The sequence below is a fragment of the Artemia franciscana genome, chromosome 14 (genome assembly GCF_032884065.1).
Source record: "Artemia franciscana chromosome 14, ASM3288406v1, whole genome shotgun sequence".
Classification (NCBI taxonomy): domain Eukaryota; kingdom Metazoa; phylum Arthropoda; class Branchiopoda; order Anostraca; family Artemiidae; genus Artemia; species Artemia franciscana.
The window spans coordinates 11,463,706-11,475,622 of NC_088876.1; the positions used below are offsets into that span (position 1 = coordinate 11,463,706).

Below are 11,917 nucleotides of genomic sequence, written 5' to 3' on the forward strand. Positions count from 1 at the left end.
TGGCTGGCACCAAAAGATTTTATCAAAAGAAACGTAATGAAAAACAGTCTATAATGAGCAAATTTCTACAGTGGCCAGCAATGCACATGTTTTACCAAGCTCAACATGAATGAAAAAATAGTTTGAGATGGTAATTCTTTTTTATGACATATTAATGAGTCTCTGACAAGTGAAGTGGCAAGTATGATATGCAGGTAAGTCACTGTCAAGAAAGACTTTCCTTGCTGAACTTAACCCTTTCATTCAGATATTTACAGTCTTTATGATTGGGAGGATTAATATGAGGTCATTGGGCCCTTGCCTCCTCTACAACACAATCAATGTGTATAATCCTATTTTGCCTCTCTTGGCTCAAAATTGTTTGCAGATTATTTAGAAAATGAACAAAAAATGTGAAATGATAACCATTAATGATTATTAAGATTGAAGTATTGTCCAAAATAAAAATAGACGCTGCTAAGCAAAGTACCACAAGTACATATTTCGCAAATTCCTTGAAGAAACGAGATTCACACAAGGTGTTTATATATAAAGCCTCAAGATTTCTATAATTATAATATTACAACTTAGAAGTAAAAATAGGAACACATTGGCCATACATTCCGCGATTTTTCAAAATCATTTAAGGAGTCAGTATAATTGCGCTTTTTTGTTTTCTTTTTTTTTCTCTTTATTTAGGGTATAAATTAAAAGGAAACTTGCAATTTATTACAACTATTAATTAGCTGCATTAGTTAGTTAATGATTAGTTTGCACGCTAGGTTTTAGCAGAGGATAACAGAGCTTGCATGTCTTATCTTTATCCTTTACTTTAGAGTCTAAATTTAAAGTTAAGTTGCAATTTACTGTAACTATTTATTAGTTGCATTAGTTAGTTGATTATTAGATAATCATGCTAGGTTTTGGTAGAGGACAACAGATAGGGGAATGCCCTACAGATATGTAGAGAACCTCTATAGGAGGCACAGACCAAGAAGGACCTTGTCCCTGGGGGTCCATAATAGAAACTGGGGCACCCTCTCCTGGGGTCATAAATACAGGCAGAGGAGGAAGAAGGCCCCTCAAATGTACACTCAACAGGGCACGCTGGCGTGTCCACACGTCATATGAGTTACAAACCTCCCAGTAATGAGTTAAATAGCAGGGTGATGCAGAACACCATCGTGGGAGGATCCTCTATAGGAGGACAACTGCGGCAGTGCGTAAGATCCAGATTTATGAACAACGGCCTCTGTAAAGGGCTGCCTCGACCCATTCGGGATACCTGCAAAACTGGGAAACTTGCAGTCAACTTTTCCCACTTGAGGAGTGGCGCCCATTGAGGAAATTATAGCCTAGTAAACAACACAGCACTCGCATGGGATTCTGATTATTGGATATTTTTCTGGGCTTGGTTTGTTTTGACGGGCGTTTTTGGGCTGAAAAACCTCTTCCTATCTAATCTATCTACTATGAGTTGCCTCCCGTAGTAGCATAATATATGTAGGCATGAAAATATAATGAGTAAGACAGGGTACCAGGTAGAAACATGGTATTTTTGCTAGGAGATTTTAATGACCATGTTGGTAGATATAGGGATAGATGGTATCCTAGCCTAGGTAAATTTGGTGTAGGAAAAGAAAACAGTAATGGCTATAGACTTTTGCAATTTTTTAGGTATAACAACCTAGTTATAACCAATATGGTGTTTGGTCACAAAATGGCCCATTAGTTGACAAGGTATTCACGTGATGGTAAGACAGCTAGCCTTATTGATTATGTTATTGCAAACCGAAGACTAGCAGGATCAATACAAGATACTAGGGTGTATAGGAGTGCTGTTATTGACGTTAAAGGTAAAGATCACCATCTAGTAGTGTCTAAGGTTAATTTAAAGCTGAAATTTCGGAAGGGTAACTACTTCCCGGAAAGTTATGATGTTGGTAGACTCCAGGATGAAAATTTGAGAAAAAACTTCTAAGAACAGTTGAATACTAAACTTGATAGTTTAAAATTTGACAATGTGGAAGATGGATGGAATAATTTTAGAAAAACAATTTGTGAAGTTGCTGATGGTGTCTTAGGGAAGAGTGCTAAGACTGCAACTAGGAATATTAGTGAAAAAGCTTTAGGTTTAATAGAGTAGAAGGGGTTTGTACAAGAATTATCTGAGTGATAGTTCGTATGTAAACAAAAGGAATGTAAAACAAGTGGAGAAAGGATTAAAATATGAACTAAGGAGATGTGAAGTGGAGGCCATGGATAAAATTGCTGAGGATCTGGAAGATGCGGCTAGACGGCATAATAGTAAAATATTATACTGGCATGCTAGTAAATTGAAAGGGAGTAGTCAATCCGGACTAGTCCCAGTTAAAGATAGACATGGGGCCACAATTAATGATAAGGAAAAAGTTAAAGAAAATGGGTGGAACATTTTGAGAATGTGCCTAACAAAGACAGAGTTGCAGGAAAACATATAGATGAAAATGAAAAAGTTTGTGATACCTTGGATGTGAAGGAAGATTTGTTTAGTGAGGAAGAATTAGCGACAGTACTAAAAGGATTACAAAATAATAAGGCTCAAGGTGCTGATGGTGTGATAAATGAGTGTCTTAAATATGGTGGCTCTGAGATTAGGAATAAGCTACTGAAAATTATGAACATGATTTTTGAAAAAGCGGAAGTACCTAATGATTTTAGGAAAACCTTAATTAATTAAGGAAAATTCTGTATAAGAAAGGTGACAAGAGTGAGTGTCGTAATTATCGAGACAATTAGTCTGGTCTCTGTAGGTAGCAAATTACTGAGTAATATGATACTTTTTAGACTGAGAGATGCTGTAGACCGAGTTTTAAGGGAAGAACAGTGCGGTTTTAGAAAAGGTAGAGGATGTGTCGACCAAGTTTTCACAGTTAGGTTAATAATTGAGAAGTCCCTTCGTTGTCAAACACCTTTGGTCCTCAGTTTTATTAATTATGAGCAAGCTTTCGATTCTGTAGATAGCAGAGCGTTAGCAAAGGTCTTATCCTTATATGATATACCAGAAAAATACATTACAGTGATTTTTGCTATGTACGAGAATAATACTGCTGCGGTTAAGGTAGGAAATGAGGTTAGTGACTGGTTTTGTATTAAATCAGGAGCTAAGCAGGGTTGTGTTCTATCCCCCTTTATATGGGCCATATTGATGGACTTCGTCTTAAGGAGCAGAGGAAATGCAATTGGAGACCACGGAATCAAATGGGGAGGAAAAACGCTCCTGAACTTAGATTATTCTAACGATTTAAGCATATCAGGTGAAAGTGTGAGCAAAATGAATGAATTTTCAGAGGTTTTGCGAGTTCAAGGTGCTAGAATAGGCTTGAAAATTAATGTGAAGAAGACTAAGTCACTAAGGCTGAAGTGAAGATGAAAAGGTGACGTTGGGTAACGAAAAGATTGATCAGGTTGGCAGCTTCACTTATCTTGGTAGTATTACAAGTAAAGACGGTGGGAGCAGTGAAGATGTAAAAAGTTGAATAGCTAAGGCTCAGGGTGTTTTTTCACAGTTAAAAAAAGTTTGGAAGAATAAAAAAATAAGTGTGCAAGCCAAGATTAGAATATTGGAAGCAACAGTGATGACAGTGGTCAGATATGGCCCTGAAGCATGGGCGTGCCGAAAAGCAGATGAAAATTTACTAGATGTTTTCCAGAGAAATTGCCTACGGATTGTTCTGGGTACCCGGCTGACTGACCGTATTTCAAACAGTAGGTTGTACGAAAAACGTGGTTCAATCCCACTTTCTACGGCTATAATGAAAGAAAGGTTAAGATGGCTAGGTCACGTTCTGCAGACGAAGGATGACAGATTGCCAAAGATTGTACTTTTTGGCCAACCGTCTGGGGCTACACGGAAAGCAGGTCGTCCTTGTCTGGGTTGGGAGGACGTCATAAATAAAGATTTAAAGGAAATGGGAACTTCCTGGGAGGGTGTAAAGAGGGAGGCCTTGAATAGATTAGATGGAGGAGGAGCGTGCGTAGCTGTGTTGGCCTCAGGCGGTTTGGTGCTGCAGTGAGTTAGTAGTAGTGGTAGTAGTATAATAGCGCATAAGCATACTCCTCTGTTTAAGTTAAAAATACTGTCTGGATTGGTGTCCCCAAGTGAAAGAGCATCTTGTCTAAGGATTAAATATTTCTCGCAAATCCAGGCTTGTGGAACCAAGCGTACTTTATATGCACACACCTTGGCTGGGAAGTCAGCCTGTCCCAATGCCCATTCATCATGGGACCATTTTCAACTGGAGGTCCCAAATTGGCATCAATAGCCTACTCTCCTTATGCATATCCCTTTACTGAGTCCCCTTCATGGGAAATGAGTCCACCATGTTGTCAAGTAGAACTTATCTCAGTTAATAAAAACCTGATTCCTAACTATGAGATCCAGACTATTTTGACTGAACAGATCTCAAAGTGGTACCCTAATAATAAAAAAATATATATAGATGGATCTGTCCAGAGGGAGAGAGCTGGAGCAGGAGCATATATCCCGCCCCAGAACTTGAGCATCTATTCTCCTCTCCCATTGGGATCTTCTATTTTGTCTGCTGAATTATGAGCCATTCGCCTGGCCCTGGACGCATTTATAAATTAAAACATAGAATCTGAAAATATAATCTGTCTCTCTGACTCCAAATCAGCATTACTATTGCTCCAAAATATTAATAGAATTGCCAATGACAAGGATTTATATAATATTAGAAGAGAGCTTCTTAATCCTAAGACTAAAGGTAATCAGATTTATTTCCATCATGTTCCAAGTCATAAAAGCATCAAATATAATGATATGGCTGATTCTCCTGCAGCAAAAGCTCCCATGTTATTCCCAAGTCCTTCCTCTGACCTCAATTCACAAGATATTATCAGGCAAAGATTCAGTGTTAATCACAGGAAATTAATTTTTATCCCCATTTCATACTAGATTAAATACTGGGCTATATTACCAGCTGAAATCAGGCGCCCTTCTTCTAAATAGCTTGTTATTTAATTAAAAGCTAAATCATTCCCCTTTATGCCAAGTCTGCTTCTCAACAGATGAAACAGTTCAGCATGTATTATTTGATTGCCAGGCTCTGAGTGAGGAGACTATTTCTCTAAAGCATTACTACTCCTTGGCTAAGATTCCAAACACTTATACAGCTATCCGGAATTCTGACCTGTCCTGGGACATTGATCATAAGATATTTAAGGCATCTATTTATATCTATTAACGAGAAATATTGTTTAGTGATTATTAAAGCATGAAGAAGTGAATTTAAAAGGAGATGGTTTACGTATAGACTTTGATTGTGCAGAAGAGAGCGGGAGTGAGTAGTAAGAGCTGCATTGGTACCAGCCAGCCTAGTGGCCTTAAACTGCTGGGGACAGGTAGCTCAGGTACCCGCACTTCCCACAATCGATAAAAATGTATTACTGTATATAATAGTGTGTATTCACTGTTTTGTGTATTCATTGTTTGCTGACTGGAGGAGAGAAGTGCTTCCAGTGGCTAGTCTTTCCAATGAAGGAGTCAAAGAGGTGAAAGGACTGATGATAGTCCATATACCTCTCTACAATTTTTGTAACTGGAACTGAATAATTGACCAGATCACTATCTTAAACCATGAAGCTGTACTGATCCATTCCAGACATCAATTTTAATTTCTGTCGGAGCTGGCACTCAAGGGTTCTTTAACTCACCAATTTGGAGGGCCCTAAGTGTGGCCCCAGGTCTCTTTTTTGGCACATTTATGAACCCCAGGGAACTAATTTTTTGATGGTGTTCTGACAAGGAAATAAATGGAAGGGCCACTTAGTTTAACTAATAACAAAACAAATTCGCGAACAATTCAAAAAACTGAAAGAGCTGTACCACCTGTTAATTTTTTTAGTTTTTGGAACTGGAGCCTGTAAAATTTTTGGAACTGGATCAATATTCCAAAGAGGTCCAGCTAAGTTTGACAAAATAGGAAGTTCATTAAAACTGAGCTGAATACTTAACAAGTAACCTATTTTATCTGGCATAGCTGAACGGCCTTGGATTAGTAATGAAGACTTTACTAATTTGATCCTCATTTTATTTGTTACTCTCTATTTGTGAAGAATTTTTATAGCATTCATCAAGTGACTTTCTTTTGCCAAGAACATTTGTTAACTATTTAGCCAAAACATCTTAGCTGAAAAATCCACAATAGGATATTTACAGCATAAAAAAAATAAAATAAAATGACATACCTCAAGTTTAGATTCCAAAGCTAAGTTCACTAGATGAGCCATGATGATAAAGAATAAGCACACACGCTTGTATTTGTGTTTATTTAGCCAGTCCTTTAGCAAACGTAGAATCTGTGTTTAACATTCCTTTATAATAGAAAACATTACAGGCAAACTTGTGAATTAACAACTTCCCTATGAAAGAAGAACGAAACATTAATTAAGCCTACAGCAATGGTATTAATTGCAATAGCTGATGCATACTCACAGACCATTGCAAACAATTCGATTTTTCATAACATATAATGATTGCACATAAGTGCATATAATTTTAACAAATATGAAGCACATTAGTTTAGTTTAATCCAGCTTTAAAATAAAGGTCAGAAACAATTTTTTGCAACAAGAAGGGAGATATCACCCTGCAGTACCCTTATTCTGGTTTAGTCTAAATGAAGGGAGATGAGAGATTAATTCCTACCGTCCCCCATATGCCTTCCTATATTTATCTTAAAGTTCATAGAGATTTAGACAATTTGAGCACTAGCATGCACTCTTTTGGACATCTGTCTTCTCCCACCTACACAATGACCCACCAAACCACCTCCATAATAGCTTAGGTAATATTATTCACTTTTGTTCATTTTTTATTTGTGTAAATTTCTCTTTGGCTGATTAATTTTACATTTAGGGAGCATTTTCCAGGTGGTAATTATCATGAGAGGGGAAATTTTTTTTGGGGGGGAATATGCCAGACCCCTTGTAAACCATAAATAAATTTAAAATTGAGATCTTCCAATGTAAGAAAATGTTTAAAACAGAACGTATGTACAGATACAGTACAGAACTTTAACACACAAGAATCATCCAGGCTTATTTGTTCAATCTAGAAATTGGCAAATTCATTTATTTTAGTGAAAAGTTTATTAAGGCTGGATATAGCCTTATGCTATAGGCCTACACAGCAGTGTGCTGATTTAGTGGATTGTACCATTTAAGTGTTTATTTCTTGTCAACAATTGGTTCATAATGTCAGATAAATCAAATTTAAAAAAAAACTGAATTTTGTATATAGCCTTGGGCTATATCTTGCCCTGTTAAGGGAAAATAGGCTGGGATGTGTAAGTGGTGGTAGCCAACTGGTATATTTTGAAAGAACAGTGAAAGAAATATTAAATTGTATATCCATCATTCAGCAAGCAAATCTTTAAAAAATAGCCTACCCTAAAGTTTTTCTAACTAAACCCTAAAATCCAACTAAATCATTAGAGCTGGATCATTAAATCATAGAAATGAGAAAGAAAGGGAACAAAAAAGTTAAGAGTTCTAAGCCTGTCTTGTCAGTAGTTTGTAAGCCATGAAAACATAGAAGTAGCAGCATATTAATAAGAGCCTGAATAAAGTCTACAGAGGATATAATTTAGGGATCAAATTTATTCAAATCATCTAGAATTGGTAGCAGTAGAGTTTTTATCCTGTTCACCCAATACTATAATAACAACATTCTAGTAAATCTGTGGTAAAGGACCCCAAATATACACTAGGCCACATGTTCAGAAAACAATTCTTACCTCATAATAATCAGAATAATCCAAGTTAACACATTTTGCAGGGGGAGAACCTTTATTTTCACTTCTTTCACTGTTGTGCAATTTTTTTTTTTAACAAATTTCTGAAAAATAAACATAGATTCAACTGCATTTTCTGTTTTTCAATATTCTATACATCTAATTAAACACCATCACATTTATTCCTAACAAAAACTTGTGAACAGACAAATGTTGGTAAATAAACTAGAGAATAGACACAAATATTTAGAAATGTGATAGAAAAATTGGAAATACAAGGAAAGAAGTGAAGATAAAGGTTCTTCCCCAGCAAAGTGTGTTAACTAGGATTCTTCTGTATATTATGAAAAAAGAATTGTTTTCTTAACATGTTTACTTATGTATAGCTGGGGTCCTAGGCTTATACCAAAAATAGAAATCAGATTTGGTTGTTTTTCTGACAACAAACCCACTAATGGTTCCAAGTATAGCCCTACAACAAACAGAAAAAACAAAAGAAAACACTGAAATTCTTACATTACAATATACAACAAGCTTTTAGCAATCAGACTACCATGTTTCCTTCCACTTTTATTCACATTTAAAAGTGGTTTTTAAATTATATTTTGATGCAATAATTCAACTAGCCTACAATCACTCAGAAAGATTGGATTTCAACAGGCCAAGTGCAAGGGCAAATCTCCAGCATTTTATTGGGGGACAAGAGGGGTCCATATACAGAGAATCAAAGGGCATGTGATGTATAATAATTTTTTCTCTACACTGTTGGGGGGAGTGCCCCCAAATAATACCCACAGCAAAGAGTACAATCAACTGACTTACAAAGAAGACATGACAGTTGGGCAGAGGGACAAGGGGGGCAGTTGCTCACCAATTTGGAGAAAAAATATTATATAGCCTATGCCTCTTGATTCTCTGGATGGAGGCCCCTCTTGCACCCTCTGCATAAAAATAATGGAGTGACGCCCCTGCCAACATGCTGTATCATAAGATGAAAACAACAAAGATATATATCATTTTGGTCTATATCTGGCATAATCAGGAGGGGAAAGGGTCTTATAAATTGAAGACTGAGTCTCTGCAATGCTCTAGGCAAAAAAAGAGATATTTCCTTTTATACAGATGGTTCAAACTCAGATTGTAAGAAAAGGAAAGAGCTTGTGGAGGAGACAAAGAGGAGAACTTCTGCAGGAGAAAAACTTTGGTTTACAAAATGGTCTAATAATTAACAATGGTGTAAAAAAAAAAACAAGAGGAACAACATATTAAGCTGTACAACACCTGAACTATCTCTAACAGATCATTAAGTCCCCTCACATCACCTGTGAACACAGTATATAGCAATGTAGATGAATACAAAACTAGAGAAAGCTCATTCAATTCAGTTTTCTTCTGACTTTTGGACTCTGATTCTACCTCAGAAACTTATTACAAGGAAAGTCATCCTTGTCTCTTGTATCTTGAGAAGATATTACTAAGCTACTATGTCAATCCTTTTCTGATTTATGGGGTTTTGAAGAATGCATATATAAGAGGCCTATATCTACCCTATCTAAGTTTTGACACACAATGCCTTACCTTGATTTTGACTTTTTAATCTATTTTTTTCATTGGATTTAGTTTCTGAAAGTGCAATAAGGCCTACCCGTTATTTCAGTAAAGCCTTAGCCATATCATGGTTTTCCCTCAATAAAACTAAGAAATATATTTACAGATTTAAAATACCTTATAAATTTGGATTCAGCAAAGATACAGGTAAACATTGAGCAGTTCATATTGCCAACCTACAAATAAAGTGAAAATACCACTAGATGCTATTTTTATGCTCTTTCTGAATACAATAATTGTTTTTTTTTTGCAAATTCAATTTTATACCTTTTTAAGACCCTTGAAAATAATAATTTCTTACTATATTTTTGGATATAAATATGGGTTAAATTATTTGTTTCTAACCTACTATTCCATTATAAATCCATTTTGTGAAAGTTGCATTCACAAACATTGCTTTGTCAAGATTAGTTTGAATAAGAAAATTCAAAACAAATATGCCATGTTTTTTTTTTTTTTTTTATTCTGTTAGGCCACTTAAAATTATCATTTCACCTATAAGTAAAAAAATATCAAAGCCAACAGAAGAAACATGGCAGATGGAAAAATGGAGAAATTGTTGAATTTTTTATTCAGCTTAATGGTAACAAATAAATGCTTGCAGATTATATAACTCTAAAAGATGCATTTTAGAACAAAACAGCAAGTCTGAAACCAATATTAGCCTACAGCCCTTTTTATACCAAAACCATAGAAAGAAATTGTCATTTTTATGGGTTTAAAAAAGGCCTAAAAGTAAATTTACAAGAAAAATGATTATTAAATACAGAAAGAGCACCAAAATTGTATCTATTGGTATGTTTGGTAAATTTTTTGCAGTTCATACAGTTAACTTACCAATAAAGTGAAAATACCAATCACTGCCTTTTCTTATGTTCTTAACAAATATAATGATCACTTCTAGTGAAAATTTTAGAGCTCTTATAAATGAGGAATCTCCAACTAAAGTATGAATTATTGGCTGTTTTTGATGGCATAAAATTATGTTTTCTCAGTGCTGTTTTCTTGGTCATTTTCAACAAAATAATACTACATTTTCTCAGTGCCTAGGGTAGCCTAGGGTTAGTTTAGGTCAGGTCAAAAAGGGCTTAAATTGGAATTTGCAGTAGAAGTGATCATTATATTTGTAAAGAACATAAAAAAAGGGATCGACTTGTATGTTCACTTTATTGGTAAGTCAATGATATGAACTATGAAAATTTACCATGTGTTCACCTTATTTGCTGGTAAACAACATGAACTGCTCAATATATAACAAGGAAGCCCAAAACATATTTCAGTGAAATTCTAGTTAATTGACTTCTTGCTATCTCAGAAAGGGTTAGGTTAGGAAAATGAAACTTTCAGGGATGAATCTACAGACTAAAGTATTTCCTGGGAAGGTATTTTGAAGCAACTGCCTCTACTCCTTCTCCCTCTAGAGGGCCCTGACCTTTGATGACCTTTAAAAATATGTGTGTTATAAAATTGAAACCTTGCAAAATAGATCTTCTGCTTAATTGAAGTACAACAAAATTGTTTTCAGCTTCATAAATTTGCTCAATTCTATTTTATAAGGGTTTGAAGATATACAAATACATTTCTTAAATTTTGAAAAAAAAAACATTGGTATGGCTCAAAATTCTACTCAAATAACAGGAATTGCATTTTCAGAACTAAAGGCAGAGACAAAGCAACTAGTAACTGAAAATTAAGGTAAAATGTTTTTTGTCAAAATTTCAATAGGTATAGATATGTTATATAGGCAAATTTCAGGGCCCTCTAGAGGGAGAAGGAGTGGAGGTGGGTACTTTAAAATACCTTCCTGGGACATACTTTAGCCTGTTGACTCATTCCTGAAAGTTTCATTTTCCACTAAACCCTTTCCAAGATAGCAAGAAGTCAATTAACTAGAATTTTACCCATTTTTCTTATGCCTCGTATAAACAGAAGATCTATTTTTCAATTTTATAACACAAAGATTATAAAAGGTCAGTGCAATTTGGAGGGAGAATGAGTAGACATAGGTGCTTCAAGGCTACCTTTACAGGGGTTCATTAATAGAATTTTACCCATTTTTCTTATGCCTCCTATAAACAGAAGCTCTATTTTTCAATAATAACACAAAGATTATAAAAGGTCAGTGCAATTTGGAGGGAGAATGAGTAGACGTAGGTGCTTCAAGGCTACCTTTACAGGGGTTCATTAATAGAATTTTACCCATTTTTCTTATACCTCCTATAAACAGAAGCTCTATTTTTCAATAATAAAACAAAGATTATAAAAGGTCAGTGCAATTTGGAGGGAGAGTGAGTAGACGTAGATGCTTCAAGGCTACCTTTACAGGGGTTCATTAATATTCCTGACAGTTTCATTCACTTAACTCAGCTACTTTCCAAGATGCCAAGAAAGCCTCTAACCTATATTTTAACCGCAACGTTAAACAGTAGAAACTATAATAAGGTATATGATAGTTTAGGTCTAAGCTACAGAAGAATACCGTTCACGAACATGGGAATGTTATTTAAATTTTGTATTTTCAACTAATTTTACAG

General features: G+C 35.3%; 1 protein-coding gene across 5 annotated transcripts in view; it reads right to left on the reverse strand.

The window, feature by feature from the left end:
• LOC136035310 (uncharacterized) overlaps nucleotides 1-11,912 on the reverse strand; it is a 45,609-nt gene extending 33,697 nt beyond the window's left edge. For 3 of the 5 annotated variants that reach the window (XM_065717015.1, XM_065717012.1, XM_065717016.1), the window contains exons 1-2: nucleotides 11,783-11,861; nucleotides 6,229-6,402 (exon numbers count right to left, since the gene is read on the reverse strand). In XM_065717015.1, coding sequence (XP_065573087.1) covers nucleotides 6,229-6,270 — 42 coding nt within the window. In that variant the 5' untranslated portion in view covers nucleotides 6,271-6,402; nucleotides 11,783-11,861. The other 2 variants (XM_065717013.1, XM_065717014.1) reach the window with 2 other exon arrangements.
• Nucleotides 11,913-11,917: the final 5 nt, after the last annotated feature.